Below are 23,290 nucleotides of genomic sequence, written 5' to 3'. Positions count from 1 at the left end.
GAACTGCTTTCACACCATTCTTGAGTCGTGCTACGAGGTCAGGAGACTTTACTCCAAGCAAGGACACGTCGTTTTTTTCTAGTGTTTTCTTCTAGTCAGACACAATTGTTAGATTTTTTTAGATGTCTGTGGAGGGGCGATAGCTTTCTCGATTGGAATGTCCGTAGTCTATTTTTCATTCTATCTGATCGTGAGATTGTCCAACAATTGAATGTCTTTCTGTCCTTTACATCTCTTCAATTGCTTTTTTCCCATTCAAAATGAGAGAGAGGCAAGAGTTCGCCTCGTGAATATCAGCGGCGATCGATGAAAGAGGATTTTTCGTTCACTTACAATTTATTGTAAAAATCATGAGTACGGGGACAATACAGCTGGGGAATTTCGGCGGCACAAATGTTTCGACTCTGCATATGCGTTAAAGCTCATCTAAAATATCAAAATTATAAAGAGTGCTACGAGGAACGTTAAATTAATGCGATTGCGTTTAGATTTTTTCACGTCTTCAATTCAGTCCATTTTCACCACAATTATTTATTACTGCGGCCCAGCTGTACCAGGCCCAGCTAAGAAAATTATCAGTTGATTAAGAAATGTCCTCGCGACAAATAGAATAAATTAATTCCATTGAGATTTTCTAATTAGCGTAACTAATTAATAAATAATTTTAAAAATACAAAATATGTAAAAATATAAATAAGTAAATTGTCGATATTACTTGCCAATAACACGATTCATTCCTAAAATTTCCTAACAGTGGAATAAATTTATTGGAGGCATCGATTTATTCGGACGTTTCATTTGGCTGACAGAGCTTGGTACAACCGGCCCCCCGAATATTTTTACACTTTCGATAGGGCTATGCTGTCTTCCTCGTCGCTGGATGTGTCAATAGCATAGCACAACTGCAACAAAACCGTGAATTTCATTTTTTTAAATAAATCATTTATATTGCAATTTTTGTATGGTTATTAACCAGTTTTCCAACGTCCTACCTCATCAAGATTAGGATTTTTCAACAAGTCCTCGAGGCCCGCGAGCCTCTCCAGATAATTCGGTTGATTGCAAGCCTCCAAAATGAAGTCGAAGCCTCTCTCCCTGTACTCAGTGACAACGGGAACCGAGCAGGCGGTACACGAGGGGAACCTGTGAGTGATCGTGAGTCTCATCTCATGACTCCAGAGTGATCCACGTATCGTGTGAGGTACCGCCCCGAGGAGGCCCTCGCAGTCCTCCCTCTCGCTCCTGCTGTAGCCCTTACCGTCCTCGACGAAGGCATTCGCCTCGACCCCCTTGGGGTGCTGGGTTAGTCCCACCATCAGCTCCACCGCGAGTCCAGCTGCGATTGGAGACAGACCAGGTCTGCTGACTGTGCACTGCTGGTCGAGAGTCCTGTCCATCTGGGAATTACCGGGCTGGGTGACATCATTGCAGAAGTAGCAGCCAAGGTCACCTCCTACTGGGTACCTGGACGAAGAATTTTTCGATATTTCATTTATTAACAATTCTGTAAATAATTTAAATTTATATCTAAAAAATATTTCACGTCGTCCTTCACCTTACGGAGAGATCTGGAGATATCGCGGATGTACCTCTCCTCGTTCCGTGTCTCTGCACTGTATATGAGTCAAACCCCAGGGCAGCATTGATGGCGATTTTATCGTGTGCAGCACAGAGAACTGTTGGCAGCCACCTGGCCTCCCTGGAGTCTAGCAGGAGAAAAACAACATCATGCTTGAGGACTTGCTCCTCCAGAGCCTTCACAGCAGACCTGGTGGACTCCAGAAGGCTCTGGCCCACGACATGACCAGGCATGGGGATCTGGAGGACAACCCCCTCGACATTAAAGCTGGGGGAGATCCTGAGGAGCGCCTCCTTCGCTGCCTCGGCTTTCAACCGCCTCTTGACAGCGTCCTCGTGGCTGTACAGGCTCTGCCTGACAGTGTTGCTATGGGACACTGTGGAGTTGTCGACGAAGGTGATGGTCCTGATGCCCCAGCCAATCAGAACTCTGGCTACCGAACAACCCAGTGTGCCCGCCCCCAGTAACAAGCACCTCAACTTACTGATTTTTGACAAATCCAGGTCGGGGACCAGACGCCACTTCATCAGCTTCAGGTTGAGATCGACTGCTCGAGCAGCCATTCTGCTGGGGTCCATGGATTGGGAGAGATCTGCGATATTGGGGCCCATCTTTCCCCCCATGTTTGCCTCCCAACCGACTAGTTTCCCCTTTGTTATGTCCGATTTTATCTGAGCCTCGTCCAGGTTCGAACCTGATTTCAGCTCGTAGATGAGGGAGTCCTCACCTCGGTACGATATTATTCGGATTTTTTGGGTGGCGGAGTACTTGGGGATCGTGTAGAAGAGCAGGCAGAGGAGATTTCTCAGAGGCCAACCTGAGAAGGTTAAATCAATGTTTTTTTGGAAAATTTCTGAGCCCTATTAAATTTTTTTCTTGTAAAGAGACAAAAATGGAATTACAATAAAAATATGGAAAAGATACAACATAGAGCTTTATTTATTTTAATGGCAATCCTGACTGGTTTTACCTGGCTCTGGGCTGTCACAGGGATCGAAAAATCCAAACATAATGTTGGCAGAACCCTCACGATCCGATTTTACTGCCTCCACTCCCTCCCACAAGGGAATTATCCTCAGATCTTCCATCGAAGATGAAATAATGCAGAAAAAACACTTGGCTTTTGGCTCTAGAGCGTTGAAGTCACTCTTAAATTTTTCAAGAGCGGTTTTAGAGAATTTTGAGGTGAACGGTTCTGGGGGCACCTGGTGAAACATTTCAGGGATGCTGAAGGGGGTGGGATAGGCCGCCCAGTAGTGGAAGCGGTATTTTTTGAGGTCTGCGTAGGAGAGCACTAAGAAGAGGGTCAATTTTAAAGGGTCTCTCAAGGCCGTGCCGTCGGCTATCGCTTTCAGAAGGTGTTGGCCGATTGTTTCGATGAATTTTTCTGGGTGGATCTGCCTAAAGCTTTCAAAGGTGTTTGTGTTTATGAGGTATCCCGAACAGGGAACTGTTCCATTGTGAGATGTGGTCTCGACGTTTCTGGGGAAAGAAAAGGTCACGGGTTGCAGTAAACAAAAACATGGAGAGTAGAGTAATGCGGAGAATTTTTTTTCCACTAATGAGGCACCTTACTCGTTAAATGACGTACAGTCGAGCAATAATGGGCTCCTTGTTTTGGTTGATCTGTCAAGGCTATAACTTGCCCAGACCGATATCTCTGTTTTCTCCTCCAATTTGTATTTATCGAGCTTTAGCTCGGCGAACTTAGCCCAAAAATTGGGATCTATTGCTGTCCGGAGTTTTGTGAATTTCACCATTTCTTGTGCCATTTTTTTACTTTATTTTTGATTTATAAAACTACTAAATTATGATTCGGTTTTTAGAACACACAACACCGTCTGCAACAGTCTACCACAAACATAAATAACCTTAAAAACCGACAGGCTATTAGTCGTAATTTTGATGTCGATTGTTGTCGTAAAACGGTCAAATCTTTATTTATGTCACCCAGTTACTGCTTATGTAGTTCAAAGTACTCCAATTTATGTAACAATAATAATCAGCTGCACTTCACACCGTCAAGGTGTTGTATGTTTTGCCTAAAATCCTATCACTGTCGTCACTGATTTGTTTTACAAAACAGCTGTTCTACCATTCGCCATTTTGGAAAATCAGTTTTCGAACTCAATGTTACTCCCGAAATTTATTCGTACCCCAAACATGATCAATTAATTAAAAATAATAACATGATTAATTCACTTCAATTATTTTTTTTTATTAATAAAATCTGCAGGTATTTTACTTAAGATATCGTTCCACAAAAGTTGATGGTATTAATATACTTATAATAAAGACTAATTAAACATCTAGAAGAGTTCCTCGAGGTCTCGATCTCTTGGATGGATCGACTTCTGGTGGAGGCATTGTTTTCCTCTTGGTCATGCCCTTCCTCTCCAATTGTTTTTCAATAATTCGTGCATTATTTGCATAGGAATCGGCGACTTCTCTCTGTAAAAAATGCACAATTACAATCACAATCCACATATTTGCACGTCCCATATGCGGGTGGGAGCAATTCCCATCCGATTTTCAGGATACTACTCACCGCTTCTATTTCATCCTCCTCTTCATCTATCGTAGAGACTGTCACCGAGCTGAATTTCCCCATATTTTTCGTGTGCTTGGTGACCATGATTTTCTTTGGCTTCTCAATAGCCACCTGATTGTATATATCAGTCATTGGACCTTCTCCCGAGCTTTTGATGACAGCTCCTTTCACTACGAACACGATATTCGCCAAAGGGTCGTGCTTGTAATATAATAATAATCCACATCTGAAATAAATCGTAAATTCCGTCCAGAGGAAGATCTCGATATTTTTAATTTTTAAATTGTCTTTTGGTTGAATAGATGAACTTACTTTTTGCATTTCTGTCGATACTGCTTTTCGATTCCCTCTTGACGTTTCAAGAATACAGTTTCGTCCTGCTCACATGTCATTTTGTGAGCTCGTTTGCTGCCATCAATCACTCGTGCCCCATCACGCTTCCTCAGAGGTAATTTCTCAATTGCACAATCTGAGAATAAAAAAAAACTCCACATTGATAATGTCATAATATTAGGATTTATATGAGACAAGAAAGAGTTCAAGGGACAAATCAATAGTGGAGTTAGTAGACAATTTATTTACCAAGAATCAACGTCATTTGCCCACACAAGCAATAATAGATGTGCAAGGGCTTCTCTTCGCTGTATTCCTCTTGATCCTTTGTGTCAGAACATATTATACTCCTGGACACGACCTTCGGCATTTTTCAACCTCTTTTTATTCGCTGAGATATCAACTGTTTGTAGTACTCCAACGTTATGTCAACGGAACGTAAATAAACACGACATAACCTCAAAATTCACGCACTGCAATGTGCGTGCACCCTTAGTTGAGGTCTGTCTTCATGTACTCCCGCGAAAACGTTATTTTTTTGGAATTCATTGATATTTCGGGGGCTCCTAACCTCTAGGGTAATTGTTTATTAATTTGCTTTTACATCATGAGGAGCTTATCAACCATCAGATCACGTTCATTCACTTGTGGAAAATTACGAACCCGAGCTTTTGCTACGCAAGTAGAGAAACAGTCGTAAGTGTCAACTCCAACATAGTCACATTAGGGGAGGACTACAACAATACCCTTCAATCTGATTGACAATTAGATACAGACTTATTTATTGTCCAGTGAAAAATGGAAGTCCGTGATTGGCCTGGAGATTCATGCACAGATTTCAACGGCCTCCAAGCTTTTCTCTGGGGCGAGCACGGATTTTGGAGAGCCGGTGAATTCCTGTGTCTCGTTCTTCGATTGTGCTACACCGGGAACTCTTCCGGTAGCATAAATTATTTATATTAGTGGTCCATTAATAGAAAATCGACCATCAAGTATTTTTTTTATGAATATCCGCAGGTACTGAATAAAAAATGTGTGGAAGCTGGGGTATTGGCTGCTCTGGCCCTCTCCTCACAGTTGAACGAAGTCTCTCTGTTCGACAGGAAGCACTACTTCTACGCGGATTTACCGGTAAGTCACCGTGACAATTGAAAATACTTGAGAGGAAAATTAATCAAACAATCGTTCCCCCTTCTCCATCTCTACCATTCCCAGTCCGGTTATCAAATAACACAACAGAGGAAACCCCTGGCAGTAGGAGGAGAGTTGAAGTTCTCTGTTTTTACTCCGGGAATCCACAAAGAGCCTTATTTCAAGTCATCACAATTGAAGCAGTTACAATTGGAACAAGACAGTGGAAAAAGCCTACATGACGAGCCCAGGGCGAGGTAAATCAACTCCACCGAATGCCGAACGCATACCGAATGTTTTTTTCAAATATACTCTACTCGTTTGATGGCTTTTTTACTCTTAAAATCCCTAGGAGTCTTGTAGACCTGAACAGAGCTGGGGTACCTCTGATGGAATTTGTATTCGAGCCAGATCTTTCTGATGGTGAAGAAGCTGCAGCTCTTGTTAAAGAACTCAGTCTTGTTTTGCAGAGACTGAATGCATGTTCTTGCAAGATGGAAGGTCAATATTTCCCAATTTTTTTCTGCAGTCACAAAGCTTTTCTATAGATGAATAATCATAAAATCTAATAGTACTGGAAAATGAATGAAAATAAATAAAATAAAAATTTTTCCTCCTCCATTTTACGACTCGTCAGAGGGTGCACTTCGAGTGGACGCTAACATCTCAGTGCACCGTCCAGACGAGCCCCTGGGTGTGAGGACGGAGGTGAAAAACATCTTCAGCGTGCGAGCAGTAGCTGCAGCGATAAAATACGAGATAGCACGACAAAAGAATCTCCTGGAAAAGGGCCAGAAAATCGTCAATGAGACTCTATCCTGGGACGCAGCGAGACGCAAGACCGTCTCGATGAGGGATAAGGAGGAGAAGCAGGACTACAGATTCATGCCAGAGCCCAATTTACCACCCCTTCGTCTCCACCTCAGGAAGGAGGATAAGAATTGTCATAATTTGGTTGACGTTCCCAGCCTGAAGAGCCAGTTACCGGAATTGCCCGAGGAACTGAGAGCCAGCCTCAGGGAGAGGTTTGGCCTTTCTACTCAGTATGCTGAAAGGATAGTTAATGAGCCAGTGCTCCTTCAATTATTTGAGGGTATCATGGGGGAGAAGCCCCAAAGAAGCCCCAAGATCACGGGCAATATACTCCTAGGCGAGCTTTTGGAGTATTTAAACAAAAATAAAATGAAATTAGACGACTTGTAAGTGGATAATTTATGAATTATTGAATGATCAATTCAGTTAATTGTTCTAATTTGATGCGCCCCATTTGTAGATCAGTATCGGTGAGACAATTGGGGGAAATAATCGACTTATTGGAAAGTCAAACAATTAATTTAATGGTGGTTAAAAAATTGTTGGAGAGGCTCAGGATTGATACGATTGCTTCGCCCACTGAGGTAAGACATCTCTTAGGATCTCCTAGAATTTCTCTCAGGATTATATTTTTTTACCCAGATCGTACAGGAGAACCGATGGCAGCAAATAAACGATTACAATGAATTAAAGGAGCTTTGCCAGTCAGTCTTGGATGATAATCCCTCATTAGTAAAATCATATAAGTCAGGAAAAAAGAAAGTGTTCACCGCCTTGTTGAAACCAGTTCTCAAACGATCAGAGGATCGAGCCAACATGAGAAAGGTTACGCAAATCCTAGAGGACTTGTTGAAGTAAAAAGGTAAATGCGTCAATGCCAATATTACGATAACTACTATACAATTGGTGTTGTTATCTACCCACCCCCTCGTAGTTACCAAATAATTTGTAAGTTTTTTTGTTAAATATTGTTGTATTTAAAAAAATGTACATTGTTCATTCTTTCAGCTTACAATGTGTTTAGCTACGATTTTCTTTTATTATATAAAAACAATCACCATAGTTCAAACGCCCATATTGCAGTGTACAGTGACGTATAATTTTATAAATAACGTGAACATTTTTCATCCTAAGTTACTCGCAAATCAAATTTCCTCCTCGTAGCGAAAGTGATAGAAAAATGAATATTTTTTTTTTTAGTATTCTCATTGTTTCAGATCTTTGAGAAAAAGAATATGTATCTACATAATTACATCGAGTCTTTACAAAGTATTTAACATTCACAGTGTCGTCAAGTATTCAATCAATATCGATTGCTTTAAACTTTAAAAAATCGTCTAATTTAGTCGTAATTTCGTTATTAAATCTTTACAATGTCGATATAAAAGTTCTCGTTTTAGTAGCGACTGAGACATTATTGAAGGCGATTTTTATGTTTCATACGGTCGAATTCCATTTTATTTGCATTAAGAATTTTATTTCTGTTATTAATCGCCTTTATTTGCCTTCGGCACAGCCACAATAGTAACTGAATCTACATATTCCTTCGAAATAAATTAAATTATTAACACAAAAAATTAATCAATTTTCATCGCAGCAGCAGTAAGTCAACATTGTATTAATGGATGTTGAATTGTTAAAATATGGATAAAGTAAATAATACAATTTAACAAATAATTTGCAGCCTTTCCCAAAATTCTAATTTTATCGTCTTCTCACTTTGGATGCACCAAAGATTACTCATCAACTTGTTTATTTGGAAAGCTTACTGATAACTCTTATGAGGGCTCCGTTTTCGTCCTTTAGCCTCTGGTTCTCGCACTTCAACTGCTCCAGCATCTAGAAGATAAAATAAAAACATTTTTCCTTGTCTCGTTGATGGCATTTGTCAGGCGACAGAACAGAAAAATATTAATTCAGCTGCTGTAACACGCCCTAGATTACTTTTAATTAATTAGGGAACTGGTAAATCATTCGGATGTACTTGGAGAGAAATACATTTTTTATTAACAAATTTTTATCTTTCTGCGGGTTTACGCGAGGTCTCAGAGGTACAGAATATGTTTTCAGCTCATGCCAGGCGGTTCATGCAGTGGGGAGTCCCTGAAGTGCCATTTAATTAATTAGGCACTTGTACCTCCCACTAATCTAGAGTAAATACTAGAATAATCAGAGGCGTAAATGGATTCATTCCGCGAAATTAGTAACGAGCTGAAAACACAGGAACAAGAAAAAGACTCACTAACTCAGAAAAAAAATAAAAACTCGCAAATGAGAAGAAAAACTCATGCCAAAAAACGTGTATATTTCTTTCATTGGATGAAGCCATGTGCCTTGTCCCAAAATTAACTCATGCGCATTGACGTGCCGCTAGAAGGTGTTACGATGGATGGATAAATAATGAGTTACGATACCACTATTTCTTATGTCTATCTGATTGTTGAGTAAGTTTCAATGATGTTCAATTAATTTACGAATAATTATCGTGATGGCGATGCACTCGAGGCTTTATATAAGATACCTTGGGGAAAGTAGAGCAGTTGAAAAAATATTTACGATTTTTTAACCAAATAAAATGACTAATTAATTTGTGCAAGAACGATTTATAAGAATTTATTTCACTACAACAAGTCTCCGTCATAATTTTAATAGTTAGAGTGGAGGTATCTTATATAAAGGTTCGACTGTCCAGTAAAATTCGTGTGAAGTGGAAAAACCAATAATTTTCTTGTCTCGTTAATTGCCAATTTTTTTATTGGATGATCGAATTAATGAGATGACGGATTCTCACATTATGCTTTACCACTTCGACATGAAGATGATTTTCTTCGTGTTAAAATTAGAGATGATACGAGTAACTGGTGAGCGATGAGAGTAAAGGTTTAATTTTGAAGTTATTCCACGCAGCTTAGTATTTTTAACAATGAAATGCTTCCAAAATGAATTTTAATATTTTAATATTGCTTCAGGGTCATCCTAGTAGTCTCTCTAATTTTATATGTCAAAAAAATAATTTTGTCCATAAAAATTCAATAACTGAAATTGAGTTGGCCTAAAAACGTTTTAAAGGACATTTACAATAGACCTACTAGAATTCCCTTGGGAAAAAATGATAAATAGAAAGACGTGGTGGTCAATGAATTAATGAACAAAAAACGTCTCTGTGTAATAACGTAAATTTTTTATTGATACTTTGTTAAACGCAGATGCTGTTGGTTTCTGTTGTTTTGTTTTCTGTTTTTTTTTTCTTTCATTATATCCTTTACCTATTTAGTAGTATTGGTGAGTTTGGATACGACGCGGGTAAGTGCCCGATTTTCGGCTTTCAATCGCTCATTTTCGGCTTTGAGCTTTTGCAATTGCTGTAAACAGTGGAAACAGTTAGCCCAATAATTTATCAAGTAGTTGAAAATTTACACCTTTCCAATATTCAATTAAAGCCCCAAGACAAAAATTAAATAAAAAAATTTAACTCAAAGGGGAGAAACAGGAGACAGATAACGAATAAATTCACACGAAAATGCTCCTCTCCAAACGTATTTCAATTAAATAAAAAATAAAGAACAGGTCAATCTCTCAGAAAAAAAAATCGAAGTTCAGAGCGTGAGAGAGAGACTCAAGGCGGCATCGATGCAGCTTTAATTTTCAATGAAAAATAGATGCAGTAACTTGTGAATTAAAATTAAAAGAAAGAAAAGCCATTGCGACCAAGCCCTTGTACCCTGGAGTTCAATATAAATAATAGGTAAACGAGATGAAATAAAGTGAGAAAATCTTGCGCCTCGATACAGACAAAACAGTCTCGAAAAAAAAATCATTCGTGCAGGCCTATTCATATTTACTGCTTGAAAATATTCCCAGAATTAATTTCCGGGAAAAAATTGAAGACTTCATCGTTTATCCCTTGAAGTTCTCCAAAAAACGGAGGACGTAACAAAATATAATTCAATGACATGTACATTGTGTATCGCCGATAGTGCAGACACAACAAAATAATCCACTGGAAGCTCTGGAATAAAAAAGAACCCTCGAAGAAGTGTAAGACATGAATTACCTTGAGTTCTTCCTCCATCTCAGAGAGCTTTCTCTCCATCGCCCGTCTCTCCCGTTTCTCAGCCTCCGACAAGGCAGCTTTATTTTGATTACTCTGAGCCTTCTCCAACAAACTCCTGGTCTCCTTCAGCTGGTCGTCCGACCTCCTCAGCTTGTCCTTCAATCTCTCGTTCTCCGCTTGGGACTCCTCCCAGAGTTTCTTATAATCCAGTTCTCCATTTTCGGAGTTTGTAGATTTTGTTCTACTCGGAGTGGACGGTACCTCGCAGGATACTGACGTGACTGAGCCGAGGCGGCTCGATCGACCGGAGCGTTCGTTGCCACTCTGGAATAATATTGAAGTTTAGGTACAATTGTTCCATAATTGGAATAAGATTGTTGTTGCGAAAAAATATCGATAGCCCCTAAAAATCCGATGTCTTACAACATATCCCTCCGACCCAGCTAAACTCTGCAGACTCGAGCTCCTGGAGCTAAAGTCCGAGGAGACCTTGGACTTGGGTCTGTTGAAGCTCTCAGCTTTCTGCACAGCCCTCCGGCTGTTAACTCCCGAGCCATTCCCAGAGCGATTGGAATAATTCGAGGAATAGCTGGTGGAGGGGACAGCAAGATTGAGTGAGCTGATGGAGGAGTGAGACGGCAGGGTCAGCCCTCCGTACCCTGAGGCTGTCCCACCATAGGTTGTGTAGGGATTCTGATAATTCAGATTATTGATAGAATTTGTGTATGGATTCTTGAAGTAAGAATTTTTTGATGACTTGCTCAACCCCGAGGGACTGTAGGAATTCGATGGTGAAATACCCAAGAGGTTGGAGTACGACGATTGATTGGGACTGAATAATCCCGCGACACTCCTCGGTCTGTTGCCAAATATGGAACTACCACTGGCTGATGCCTGTGCACGCAAACCCGCAGCAGTTGTCGGTTTAGACTGAGTCCTTTTTCGGTAGGATGACATTGTGTCTATTGGTCCAATCACAATTATTGTGTTTGATTTTTTATTACCCGAGTCACTTCATTCTGCGAAACTGTTTCGTGTTTCATTAGTGCAGGAGATAAGGGGCAACATTTCTACTGATGGTTTAATTATCGTGGTGACGAGGGGTTCGTCGAGGCCTTATAGGATTTATGATGAGACAGAAATGAGGCAGAAGTCAGACACAAAGTTGAGGACAATTTTAAACCGAAATTGTTACTCTTCAGAAGGTAAATTGTGGACGTGCATTTATCTTCGAAAAAATTCACTTCAAATAAATTTTTAGTTAAGTCTATTGACTTCCTTCATTGAACCCCAACATAACCCCAATTTTTCGTTTAACAATACAAAAATCAGTCTCCAATGTTGTCCTACTTGACTCCTGATCTATTTCCTCCACCACGACGAGTGAATTCCAACGAACCCCAGAAATTCCCACTCATCAACTCCCTCGTGTCCACCAGTCAATCAATCCACAAATTCTTGACTAAAATTATCAAAATATATCACTATTAATCAGACAGATCGCCTATTACTGACAGCTAGTGTTTGACTGATGCAGACTACCCAGTAAAACTTCCACAGTCATCAGCCAGTTTTCGTATTTACCCCCACGAAAAATTGATTCTATAAATATCATCAACACACGTTCAAAGCTGAAGGTTTTTTCGTTGCGTTTCAAGGCGCGTATTTTTGATTCCAACGGCCCTTGGTCTTCTATCATCACGAGAAAAAAAAGAAAATAGACAGTAGGAGCAAAGAAAAATTTCCCCGCGATTTAATTAAAGACAAATAAAACGAGTGGAAAATGTCAGGAGCTCGAAATGTCCTATCGATATTTCAGAGTTCATCGAACGCTCAATGACTCAATCCCATTGTTTTATTCCCTTTAATCCCATTGTTTTGCGTTCCTTGGATGGATATGAGGTCAATGAAGTTTGTTGACTTTGGGGGGATAAAATTAAAACCTCCAAAAATATATTATTCAGATCTTTCCACGCGAAATCAATCGATGGTGATGATTTTTTCCAAAGTAATTTTTCAACAATCGCTCACTGAGAATTGCAGTTATTTTTAATACTCTGTATGCAAGAATAGGGGTTAATCTCGCTCGTAGTTGACCCAAAATAACACATAACAAGTTGGTTGAGTGTAAAATAGATCTAGTGTTGTGTGGTAATTATCGCTGAGGGATTTTCATTCTAGACGGAGTGTCTGCCAATGGCTTACAATTTTTGGATACATTGCAGTTATTAGGGGCGATGACAGTGATCCGAATATAAATATAAAATCTCAATGTCTTCCAAATTTAAATGTTTATAATTCCAAAAAGAAAAAAATCGCAAGTCACGGAAATTTTATCGTACATTACCTCAGTCTGATTATTCTTCGTCTCCTCACCTTCCCCAACACTAGAGCCATCCTGCTTCTCTGGATCTATCTCCTGAAATAAGATTAAAGAGAAATGATATATTATAAATAACACATGTGCACGAATGCCGTCGTAAACATAAAATTACGAAGTCTGGGGCTTTTCACGAGCACGTGAAACATCCAGAATTTCAGACCAACGAAACGGAACACCTAGATTGTATTAATAGCTATCGACTCATGACGTCAGTTAGCGATTTTACTTATAATGTATTTTTGGAAATTATTTTGGGGTTGAATGGACATTCTTATTCTCGATAACAATGAGAAATTTAAATTGATTTGAGCACACGGAAATTGAAAATTCAATATTGAACATTCGTGAGTCGAGGCTCAGTCGGCTCCGGCAGAGATATTTTAATTTGCTTTGCTAAAAAAAAATTCTGTAAATTTTTATTCCGAGCCCGATTCTCTCCAACTTTATTCAATGAGACTGGCGATTTTTTAATGTTTGTTTGTTATATTTTATTACTAACATCCATGTCCACGTGAACAACACCTGTCGATCTTCTTTTGGGCCTCCTTCGCCTCTGAATGACTGCCTGTGTGGCCTGGACATTTCTACTGTCATTCTCCTTGTCTTGTTCTTGGAACAAAAAATAAGAAAAACCATATTTTTAATGAAAAATAAGGATAATCTCTCCTGCATGAATCGTTAATGCACTAATTTCCGTGAATTTGAGAGATGGACGAGCACGATGATGAAATAATTACCTTTGTCCTCAGGTGATTTCAAGGTTCGTCTGAGTGGTAGGGTAACCGTTGCATCGGCTGTACCAGTGGTAATTGTTTCCACTGGAGCTGAACTGGGTCTAGGTATTCCCGTTCCACTCGAAGGCCTTCTTATGTACGCTGTTGTCGTGTCCGATGATTTATTGTTGGCGTCTTCCAACTGAAACTGTCGTGGGAATGACATATTATTTTTTTTCTCCTTTTATGATGAATATTTATTTTGGAGAATTTTTCGCAAGGAGACAAAAATAAAAAAATATATATTTGCAAAGGTAAATAAGGGACTTTCAATATACGTAATGAAAAAGCGAGAATGTGATGAAGAATGTGAGTAATTCCAACTGCAGAACACATTTTTTTGGGGAGACCTAAAGTTGCACAAAGTGCATTGTGTTGTTAAAAAAAAATAAGCCAACAAACCTTGCTCCCATTATCTACCCTCAACCGCCACGAGGGTCGTCTTTCAGGCAGGTTAGTCTCCTCAGGTAATTTGTTTGGAGTTACAGTCGTAGGAGTTGCTGTTGTTATCGTAGCTGTGATCGAGGCTGTTTGACCGAGTGAAGCTGCAGGCTGAGTTATTGAGGAACAAAAAGATGAAAACAAAACACATGAATTTGGAAAGGAGTCTTTCAATTCTGTAATTAGATTGAATATCTTATGGCATTCCTAGTGAAACGTTAACTGTGTTCGATTTGCTGCTCAATTAATTACAGAATTAGTTCATTAACTTCGAACGTATTATTGCTCTCATTTGAGAACGATCTTTTTTGGAGTTATCAATTATAATTTGGAGTTAAATTCTCGCGATTTACCACTCCTCCCCTGATTTTTGTTATGAACACTGGGAAAATCGATCGGATAATTAACATGTACACTTGTTCAGACAACACAAAAAAATCTCCACGACAACACAAGAACTACGGGATTGTCCAGTAAAATACTCCACGCATTAATAGTTTTCTTATCTGTATTTTTTCAGCTTCTTGGAATGTTTCGTACACGTAATATCGAATTTACAACTGTTCCCTATGCAGAACATTAAAAAATATGAGAAAAAAAAATGAAATTCTTAATTTGGAATGATTTGAAGATGGGCTAGAACTTTTTACGACAATTAACTGGATAGCAATTCTTACACCGAATAGTTCCCGAGGTAATAGCGATTTTAACAAGGTTCGATTTCAATTTTTCATTGCATAACTTCGCAAGAATTTAAACTATCGTTATGTCGTACGGAATCGCCAATATGGCGGCCAATTTTATGAATCGCGAGACACTGATAGACTCAATATGTTCCTGAATATTGATCCCAGCCTCGCTTTCATGGCTCGGCAATTTTTTTCGTTTGAAAAACAAGTGTAAAATACAATTAAAATACATTTTCAAATATGTTCCGTGGAGATTGTAACCGAATTTTGATTCGGCAGCTTCAGGGACATTGTTTAACCCTGTTTCAATTTTTGAAGCGTTAATTTGAAGCTCTACCTGGGGTGCAGACGTTGGAGCTGTGTCGTTATTCTGCTGTTGTTTCTTCTTCACTAGTTGCTCTGCACTCTTTATCTCATCCAGAGTGACGCCCTGAGTGGATCGTCGAGTCTCTCGGACTCTCTTCGCGTGGGCCTTCCTCTGGGTTTCGCTCTCCTCATCACGAACAGGTGGTACAAATGATCTGGAGACATTGATTCAATCGTTTAGGGAATTAAATTTTGAAGATCGCGGAGCGGAGGGCACGAAAATAAATCAGTTATCCTTCGGCTTTTGATGGATAGCCGAGGGGATTGACAAAATAGATCTGTCTTTCGACGAGATTCTCTTATTCTTATGAAAGAATGAAATTTATCTCGTGATCCTAATTAGAGTAGAATGCAAATTATATGAAGCGTTAATAAATTAATTTGTGGAATAGCCCTCCTATGTTGACAACACCCACAACCGAGGAATTCGTTAGACGTGTGAGAGATGGAAAAATTGAAATGAGAAATGGAAAAATGGAATGGAAATGGAGAAATTCGGAAAATTAACACAGCAGACCTCATACGAATCAATTAAAGTCTCGATACTTCCACGGACTTAATAAAAAAATTAATTGAATAAAATAATGGAAAAAAACGCAGGGCAAAGCAGTCTTGTTGCTGTTCTCTCATGCTGATGCTGAACAAAAATTTTTGAATCAAGAAAATTAGTGAGATGAATTCAATAATGAAATGGTGAAGCATAATGATTCGAAAACTATTATAAATTTCGAATAAACTAATTCTGAAGAGAAAGGGGATGAATTGTTACGGTCTGATAACTTCATTCTTGATTTGGGGATTATTTTGTTACTGAAAAATATTCCATTTTCTACCATCACAATGCACAATAAAAAAATAATTATTCCGGTGTGAATCACAATTGCACTCATCCCACTATCAGAGGAATTTCATTTAAAAAATCCAAATGATGACAGCGATCTGGAATTCATATAGAATATCGACAGCAGTTGGATTGATTTATTTTTTCCTAAGAGTTCCACAAAAAATTCTGAAATTAACTGCGTCAACTGATTCTTTACACTAAGAATTAATGTCCGCAGAAAAAAAAATCCACCACCACCACGAATATTCCTCTAAAAACCTCAAACGACTGTCCCATTTTTCTAATTCTCCTAATGAAACCCTTAATGTTCCAATAAACAAAACCAAAACTGTAGGTTCACGTGAAATTCACAAAACTCAAGTCTCGTAAAATAATTTCTGTCGATTGGCCCATAACTACGCACTTGAAGAAATTCTTGAAGATATTTCCAGGACTGAGTTTGCTTCCAGCTGGTGTATTTGGCGCTGACGCTGTTGTCGCTGTGTTACGAGTGGGTGAAACGTTTGCTGAGCTTGTTTCCACCGATTGTACGCTAATCATTCGAATGAAATTTATGGCTCAGTGCTTCACAAATTCTCATCGCAATTGTTTTAATTAAAAGAATAGTATAAGTGAATGATGAATGAGATAGAGATGATAACGATTGAGTAATCATACCTGCGAATTTGATTGGCTGGAACTGGACTTGTTGTTGTTGTTGTTACGGCAGTGGATGTAGCACTGGCGGAGCTGGTACCAGTTGGCAGTGTTGGTGAGGACAAGAGTTTGTTTGAGGCAGATGTAGGGGACGTGGCGTTGCTCTCCTGCGGGACTCGGGGTAGCTCCAGGTTGAGCTTCACCTCTTTTTTTCTAAATTTGGGGAAATAAATTGATCAGTTATTTTACGAGGACAATTTGATAGCAAGCATTACGCGGGCTGGAAGGCAAAGCGATATTCTATGGATTTTATTGGTTATTAATAGTTGATGATCAATTATTAATTCATTAGGAAAGTACTCAATTCACAAATATTTACTGAATTACTCGACGACCAACTTAATTCCAAAAATGGCTGGCTTTAGTTACAATTTCAAAACATGCTTGGTATACCTGTGAGTTTCGCGCAAGGACGCAGAACGAGTGGTCGTAGCGTTGGTGTGGTAGGGAGTAGCTTGATGACAGCGGTGGAGTGTGGGGCAGGAAGATGCCATGATTCGAGCTTGCAATGCCAGGTACTGCTCATAGAACCTGCGTAACATGCATCATGCCATGCGTACTTTTGCTACGGTTCTTATTGTCACTTAATTGTTTACAATTATTTTTACTTATTTTTTTTCTAGTAATTTAATAAAGCATCGTAGAGAAATTACCATCAATTTTTTACATCGTCTTGGATTTCTTCTTAAATGGCCGAACTTAAAATGGCCGAAAAATCAGCAGATAATTAGGATTTTTGAAAATAAATGAGCATTAATTACCAGATGTAAAAAATTGAATATTTCTGCTAGTCACAACGCAAAGATAAGCAAGAGAATTGACAAATTAAGGGCTCGGTTTAGATACTGGCATCAAGGTACGAGTTCAACAACCAAAAATCACTCAGGGGTTATCCACTAGTAATAAAAAAAACGTTAGAAGCCACAAAAGTGCGCTCTTCGTTTCTCTTTCTCATTAGTACAGCGTGGAATGCCATCAGTTAATTTTTACTCACTTTTCGTCTTTCTCGAAGCTGTGAGTCCTCCGGAGAACGACTTCGGGCTCGGGGTTTACTTTGTTGGGGATTATCGGGGTTTTGGTCGGTGAATTATCCTTATCTTCCATTTCTACACAAAAAAAAAAAATAAAATCTCCAAATGTCCGAAAAAATGGCTGCATTAAAAAAAATGCTTTGCCATGAGCGACTACTTCAAGAATAACTGCTGAGGACATCTTTCATTCACAGCTTTATTGAGTACGAATGATATCCCAGACATTTAAATAAAATATGAGTGAAACCAAAATTAATTATTTTTTGAATGGGAGGATTTGTAAATTATTGGGATTTTTACTGTGAGAAAAATTTATACTCACTAGATGTTAACGAATTCGTGGACTCAGCTTCTTGAATTCTATTTCTAAACGAACCGGAGCGCCTCCAGGACGGAATAATACCCTCTTCCGTATTTTCAGGCTGTTGTTTTGGTGGCAATATTGGAGCCTTCAGCAAAAAAAAAACCAATGTATAAAATAAATCTCAGAAGTGCTATTTTATAGGCAATAATTAACCCTTAATTACGTACTTGATTAGGCACCTTGGATATTTCTGTGGAGGGCACTGGACTGAGTGGTCCAGTGTCATCTTTATTAGCCCTATTCTTCTTCTCTGTAAGAATTAAACAATCACGTGAACATTACATAACGAATAATTAATTATGCGAAGACCATACTTGATCACTGACTCAATAATTTATCGACAAAAAGATCTGTCACATACAATGGAGTCCTGTTTTATAACAGATAGTCGGTCACGATGGGACCTTGTCCTTAAAAATTACAATTCTCATATTCCAATTATGAGACCAATTTGAATTCAATTCTTCGAAATTGAAATGTACCGAGCCAATTGCTCATTATACAAGCAGACTTCCGCATTGCATAATTCAAAATTGTAAATGATCAATTTGTTGTTTGGAAGGTATAATTTGGACTGATGCAATTGAAATCAAAATCTGAGAACTCGTGATCCAGTTTTATGGATTTTTTTACGTAGAATACAAATTAATAAATGAATAAAAAATGACTAGACTATAGAAAAAATTCTGTCCGTGCATCAGATAAAAATCTAATCTAAATCATAAAAAAATTAAAAGTCCACTCATTAAATTTCATCCACACCCCTTACCATCATCTGTAAGACCTACTGACTGATCGGAAGTATTAGACCGATTGGAGGCTGAGGAAGTCTGTGTGTCTGAGTTACTCTCAGACTCACCCTCAACTTCGCTCCCTTCAATATCAGTCTCTTCTCCACTCTCTATCCAAGCAGCATGCAGACGAAATTCATGTATTAATGAGCTCATCGATAACTTAATAACTAATTAATTGTAAATAATTTTTACGACATTGAGTGACAACAGCCACTGGCTGAGTAACTCACCAACATCACTATTCGTTCCTGCACTCGTATCCTCTTTATCCGACTGAATTTCTAGTTCAACTTTTATCACCTTATTGGGTGTCTCCTCCTCGAACGTTTCATTACCCTCTTGGGACACGACAGCATTCTCAATGGTTGGAGACACTCTGAAAGAATTTAATTGTCAATTTAATATTGCAATTGATGTTTTTTACGACTACAGCTGCTGAATAAAATATCCAGAGGAAATTGTACCTCTTCTTTGGTATCATTGGTTGTTTTTTGTTATTCAACTGGGGGTGATCCTTCACCATCGTCTGCTGTTTCTTCTGTAACTCTTCTAAAGCCTTCAGAATGTCATTGTCCGCTATATCAAATGCTGTTTGGCCCTGAAAATCGGAATAAAATACCCTCTACATCAGTTGGAACAAGAGAGCTTTGTCCTATTCCAAATATTTTTTGGATTATTCTGGGGATGAGGACGAGTCAGAACATGTTGAGTTAGAGATGAATAGAGGGTATTGTTTTTAAACCTACCGCATAATTTTTCATATCCATATCACAAAAGCTCTCAACAAGTAGTTTACAAGCCTCAATTTGTCCCCAATGTGCTGCACCATGAAGTGGTGTCCAGCCATCGTAATCCTGTGCATTGACATCGCACCTTGCTTGCAAAAGTATGTTCATAACTTTTATATAACCCTTGGCGGCGGCAACGTGAAGCGCAGTAGCACCAGAGCGTGGATGAGTGGAATCTTTACCGGGTGCTCCAGATCGCCAGGCTCTCGCGTCACTCAACATCGATCTCTCCTCCTCGCTTCTCGCCTGATCGCAATCGATGCCTGAGTTGAAACAAAAGTGAAAAGGCTCATTTTACATTAACCCCCAGACGTTATTTGACCGGAGACATTGCGAAATGGGAATCGTCTTGTGTACCTGCTTTGTTGATGTGCTGTTGAAGGAGATCCTCCATTTCGTTGCTCTCAGCGATGTCCACTGCTAGCTCACCATCGTTATTTACAGCTGCTAGATTACAGCCTTGTTCAATTAAGTACCTGGAAATTGAGGTGGAAGAGGGGAATTTAATGAATGAAGTTTAGTTTCGGTATGCGAGGGTTTTATAAATTGGAATTGCAAAATAAAAAAATAATAGTCGACATACTTAGCAATAGATATAAATCCGCAGGAGGCGGTGGCATGTAACGGTGTCCACCCCTCGTTATCTCCACGATTAATATCAGCACCCTGTTCCACGAGAAACTCCACCATGTCCAGATCATCGTCGATGCAGGCCTGCGGAATGAAAAAAAAAATTCACAATATATTAATAACCCCCGTGAGTCAATGATACACGTGTGAATAAGTGAAGCCCCCACGAGGTGTTAAAAAATCACGTTGAACGTTTATTTTTCGCCTTCGAAAAGCCCCAAAATTATCTGTTACCTCACTGGCTCTACCTCCTCGGTCGCGAGACAGGGCCTGCTCACAGCCAAAAAAATAAGAGATGAGAGGAAAAAAAATGTGAAATGAGAAAAATAAACCATCTGTTACAACACTGACAAAACCATCGTGGACACGGACGTACACCAGGGACTGACTTCTAATAGGTAATCTATTAATAGTCACCCGAGCGAAGCACGTTTTCTCCATCTATACCATAAATTTGCAACGATTTTTTTACACATTTTTTTATCCAGATGCTGGCATTGCATAATGTAAAAACAAAATTCCTGAATTATGTAATTGATGGCTCGGAGGGTAAAATATTCAGAAAATTACAAAGAGCTCGATATTAGGGAGGGAAACATCCGGAGGATGATTGACGACTGAAGTTCATGAATTAAAAATATTCAGACGAATTTTCGGCGAATCAATTGATCTTGGATTTCACGTTATTTTTGAAGCGATTCTATTGTGGGAATAATTTGAGTTGTCGATGGGAAAATATCAGTCTAAACTGGGAAATCTCACTCTGAAGTGGAAGACGAGTGGTCTTGCCCTAGTAATTACGTAAATAGGACTGAAATTGGTTTCCCCAAGTGGAAAGTCTTTCACCTGTACCTGGAGAGCTGCTGGACCGAGGTTTTCCTTGAAAGGCGGCTACAATTTGGATTTTTTGACAGCACCACGTGTGAATGAAACTGAGAACTATTCTAGACTGAACTTGACAATATTTGTCTCTCATTGAGAAAATTCTCCCATTCAAGAAAAACAAGAAACGAAGATGACAAGTATTGCCAACAATTTCCCCTCTCCTGGGATTCAAGATGATTTCTACAAATGAATATACTCATAACGAAAAGTAATTGCCATCATTCAGCGCCCGAACAATGATTCTAAATAACCACAGGAGTATTAGCATTCGTGTTCAGCAGAAAATTTCTCAATTCACTTGTCAAATGATTCGAAAATCAATTTCAATATTTTTCGCGTAAAAAGAAACCTAGAGGAAAGCAAAAAAAAATGGGACATGCGTGAGGAGCAAGAATCACTCAAAAAATTGAACTTGACAGCCACTTTGCAGCTGAAATGACGTTTGATTCACATAAAAATCCCTCGACAGGCTAATTCTTTCTATCAGCAACCCCATTGAAGATAATCCCACGTCTGGGTGACCAGTCCACCCCCTAGTGACACGACAAGTGCCTTGACAGACGTGCATTAGCGATATCTGGCATCAACCGGGGCTCTGAAATTAGACAGCTGGAGGAGGCCAGCGGCCATTTTGCCAGTGAAACATGGTCACTTGAGCCATACCCTCGGTCATCTCCAACGTCTCCAACCCCTTGTGTCCACCCCCGCACCCACCCACGTCCCCAAAAATCCAATAAAATCCCTGTAATCACCTGGTGCAGGGCCGTCAGACCATCGACATTTCCAGTATTGATGTCAGCACCCTTCTGGAGTAGCCTAACCACCTCCTCCTTATCACCAGCAGCACAGGCAGCCAAGAAGACACAGTCGGCCGAGAACTTGATCTTACGTGCTATTTGTTTCGGTTGGGCCGGCTGACTATTGGTCTCCGACAATTCCCAACGTTTGAGCTGTTCGGCCCGCTTGAACAGGGCCGAGCTGGAACGTGTCTCCAGTGACATGTCCTCTCACCTTCACCAAAGTTATCACAAACGAACTTATCACACTCTCACTCACTTAATTAAAATACCCAAAGCCCAATAACAATTTCACGAATTGCACTGGGAAAACATTTCAAAATGTAACTTGAGCCACGCTAATGTGATATTACACCGGTTGATGCTCTCACTGGCGATTGCCTCGAGGTGATGATGATGATGATTCCGAATCACTGAGTTTTTCCAGTGGTCCGTGAATTTTTAGTTCATCAGAGTGAGTGGGAGGGGCATCCGTCGTTAACTCCAGTCTCCCGATATTCACTTGGATAGTTTCACGATTGTCGAACGAATGAATTCAGCAACAATTGTCTACACTTTTTCGGGATGGTTCACTTGATTGGGCTTTTGTTTCAGGCACTGAGGGGCAATTATCGAACTCTTGGGTGGGATTATCACTTGGGTTTTTTTTTTTTTGTGGAAAGTGGGCACCGCTGGGCAGCCGATGGCACTCTGATTCCCTCGTCGGCTCTTCTGCCCGTCGGCACAACCCCTCCCCCTTTTACAACGTTTTGCACTTTGTTTTACTCTATTTTTCCTAGACCGTTTTTCTTTTGGGGCTCGATGGGCTATTCTTGGGCTCTAAAAGTTTTCCCCACTTTTGGCCCCCCTCGAGCGTACAATCCGCGTAAAAATCCCCTCCCCCTGCTCCGGGACACGGCACCTTGGTGAGGATTTATTGGGAGAGTCAATAGCGGAATGGGATGGGGAGCTAGGGGGAGTCGGTTACAGAGGGCTTCCTCGGGATTTCACACGATTTTCACGCATTGTTTGGGGGGTTTTTTGGGGATCGCGGGATTACTGTGGGGTTCTTGAGGGTTTATGAGTACCGTAAGTTCACATGAGAGGACTGAACTAATGGATGATGGCGGAGGACCGCTCCAGTAGCGCCATTGGCCGTGCCATTTTGGTATTTCATTCTGCGGACTGGCGCTATTGGGCTTCGAGTCTTCCCGCGGGATCAAGGCATTTCTGATTATTGATGGGGTTCAGTGACTTTCTTGGGCAAATTCAGTCATTAACTGAAGTTCTTAGATATCCATGAACACTTCGATTACCTAACGTTGATTATTGTGTCGCAGAGACACGTCTCATTATTATTTTTACATTT

The 23,290-nt window shown here is 39.7% G+C and overlaps 4 protein-coding genes across 12 annotated transcripts; 1 reads left to right on the top strand and 3 right to left on the bottom strand.

Annotated features, from left to right (window-relative positions):
• Nucleotides 1-317: 317 nt before the first annotated feature.
• Nucleotides 318-3,665, bottom strand: LOC135167923 (uncharacterized). 3 transcript variants are annotated; one of them, XR_010299947.1, is made up of 6 exons: nucleotides 3,155-3,665; nucleotides 2,550-3,061; nucleotides 1,556-2,396; nucleotides 993-1,464; nucleotides 716-902; nucleotides 318-426 (listed from the first exon to the last, which is right to left on the bottom strand). XR_010299947.1 is itself a non-coding variant. In XM_064131650.1 (5 exons), exons 1-5 carry the CDS (start codon nucleotides 3,349-3,351, stop codon nucleotides 840-842), a joined length of 2,085 nt encoding a protein of 694 aa, XP_063987720.1. In that variant the 5' UTR covers nucleotides 3,352-3,665; the 3' UTR covers nucleotides 318-839. The 3 variants fall into 3 exon arrangements, 1 of the variants encoding a protein (XP_063987720.1); XR_010299948.1 differs by having other exon boundaries at nucleotides 720-902; XM_064131650.1 differs by having other exon boundaries at nucleotides 318-902.
• A 111-nt stretch (nucleotides 3,666-3,776) lies between these two features.
• Nucleotides 3,777-4,854, bottom strand: LOC135167904 (STING ER exit protein). Its single transcript, XM_064131583.1, has 4 exons — nucleotides 4,713-4,854; nucleotides 4,443-4,599; nucleotides 4,128-4,356; nucleotides 3,777-4,030 (listed from the first exon to the last, which is right to left on the bottom strand). Exons 1-4 carry the CDS (start codon nucleotides 4,831-4,833, stop codon nucleotides 3,881-3,883), a joined length of 657 nt encoding a protein of 218 aa, XP_063987653.1. The 5' UTR covers nucleotides 4,834-4,854; the 3' UTR covers nucleotides 3,777-3,880.
• A 165-nt stretch (nucleotides 4,855-5,019) lies between these two features.
• LOC135167901 (glutamyl-tRNA(Gln) amidotransferase subunit B, mitochondrial) lies at nucleotides 5,020-8,673 on the top strand. The gene is made up of 8 exons (XM_064131580.1): nucleotides 5,020-5,159; nucleotides 5,256-5,403; nucleotides 5,481-5,594; nucleotides 5,679-5,851; nucleotides 5,947-6,095; nucleotides 6,232-6,793; nucleotides 6,868-6,991; nucleotides 7,050-8,673. Exons 1-8 carry the CDS (start codon nucleotides 5,071-5,073, stop codon nucleotides 7,263-7,265), a joined length of 1,575 nt encoding a protein of 524 aa, XP_063987650.1. The 5' UTR covers nucleotides 5,020-5,070; the 3' UTR covers nucleotides 7,266-8,673.
• Nucleotides 7,835-23,061, bottom strand: LOC135167890 (protein phosphatase 1 regulatory subunit 12A). 7 transcript variants are annotated; one of them, XM_064131551.1, is made up of 21 exons: nucleotides 21,898-23,059; nucleotides 20,214-20,344; nucleotides 19,988-20,106; nucleotides 19,589-19,893; nucleotides 19,307-19,440; nucleotides 19,073-19,218; nucleotides 18,818-18,949; nucleotides 18,216-18,298; nucleotides 18,007-18,133; nucleotides 17,648-17,759; nucleotides 17,047-17,184; nucleotides 16,615-16,806; nucleotides 16,361-16,489; nucleotides 15,085-15,268; nucleotides 14,020-14,169; nucleotides 13,582-13,765; nucleotides 13,344-13,453; nucleotides 12,809-12,880; nucleotides 10,462-10,785; nucleotides 9,674-9,769; nucleotides 7,835-8,246 (listed from the first exon to the last, which is right to left on the bottom strand). In XM_064131551.1, the coding sequence occupies exons 1-20, from the start codon at nucleotides 22,144-22,146 to the stop codon at nucleotides 9,674-9,676; spliced, it is 3,117 nt and encodes a 1,038-aa protein (XP_063987621.1). In that variant the 5' UTR covers nucleotides 22,147-23,059; the 3' UTR covers nucleotides 7,835-8,246. The 7 variants fall into 7 exon arrangements, with proteins under 7 accessions (XP_063987621.1, XP_063987627.1, XP_063987626.1 ...); XM_064131557.1 differs by lacking the exon at nucleotides 21,898-23,059 and adding an exon at nucleotides 21,113-21,199; XM_064131556.1 differs by lacking the exon at nucleotides 14,020-14,169 and having other exon boundaries at nucleotides 21,898-23,061.
• Nucleotides 23,062-23,290: the final 229 nt, after the last annotated feature.

Source organism: Diachasmimorpha longicaudata, chromosome 12 (assembly GCF_034640455.1).
Source record: "Diachasmimorpha longicaudata isolate KC_UGA_2023 chromosome 12, iyDiaLong2, whole genome shotgun sequence".
In the NCBI taxonomy this organism is placed as follows: Eukaryota; Metazoa; Arthropoda; class Insecta; order Hymenoptera; family Braconidae; genus Diachasmimorpha; species Diachasmimorpha longicaudata.
The sequence above is the reverse complement of the archived record's forward strand: the minus strand, read 5'-3'. Positions and strand labels throughout refer to the sequence as shown.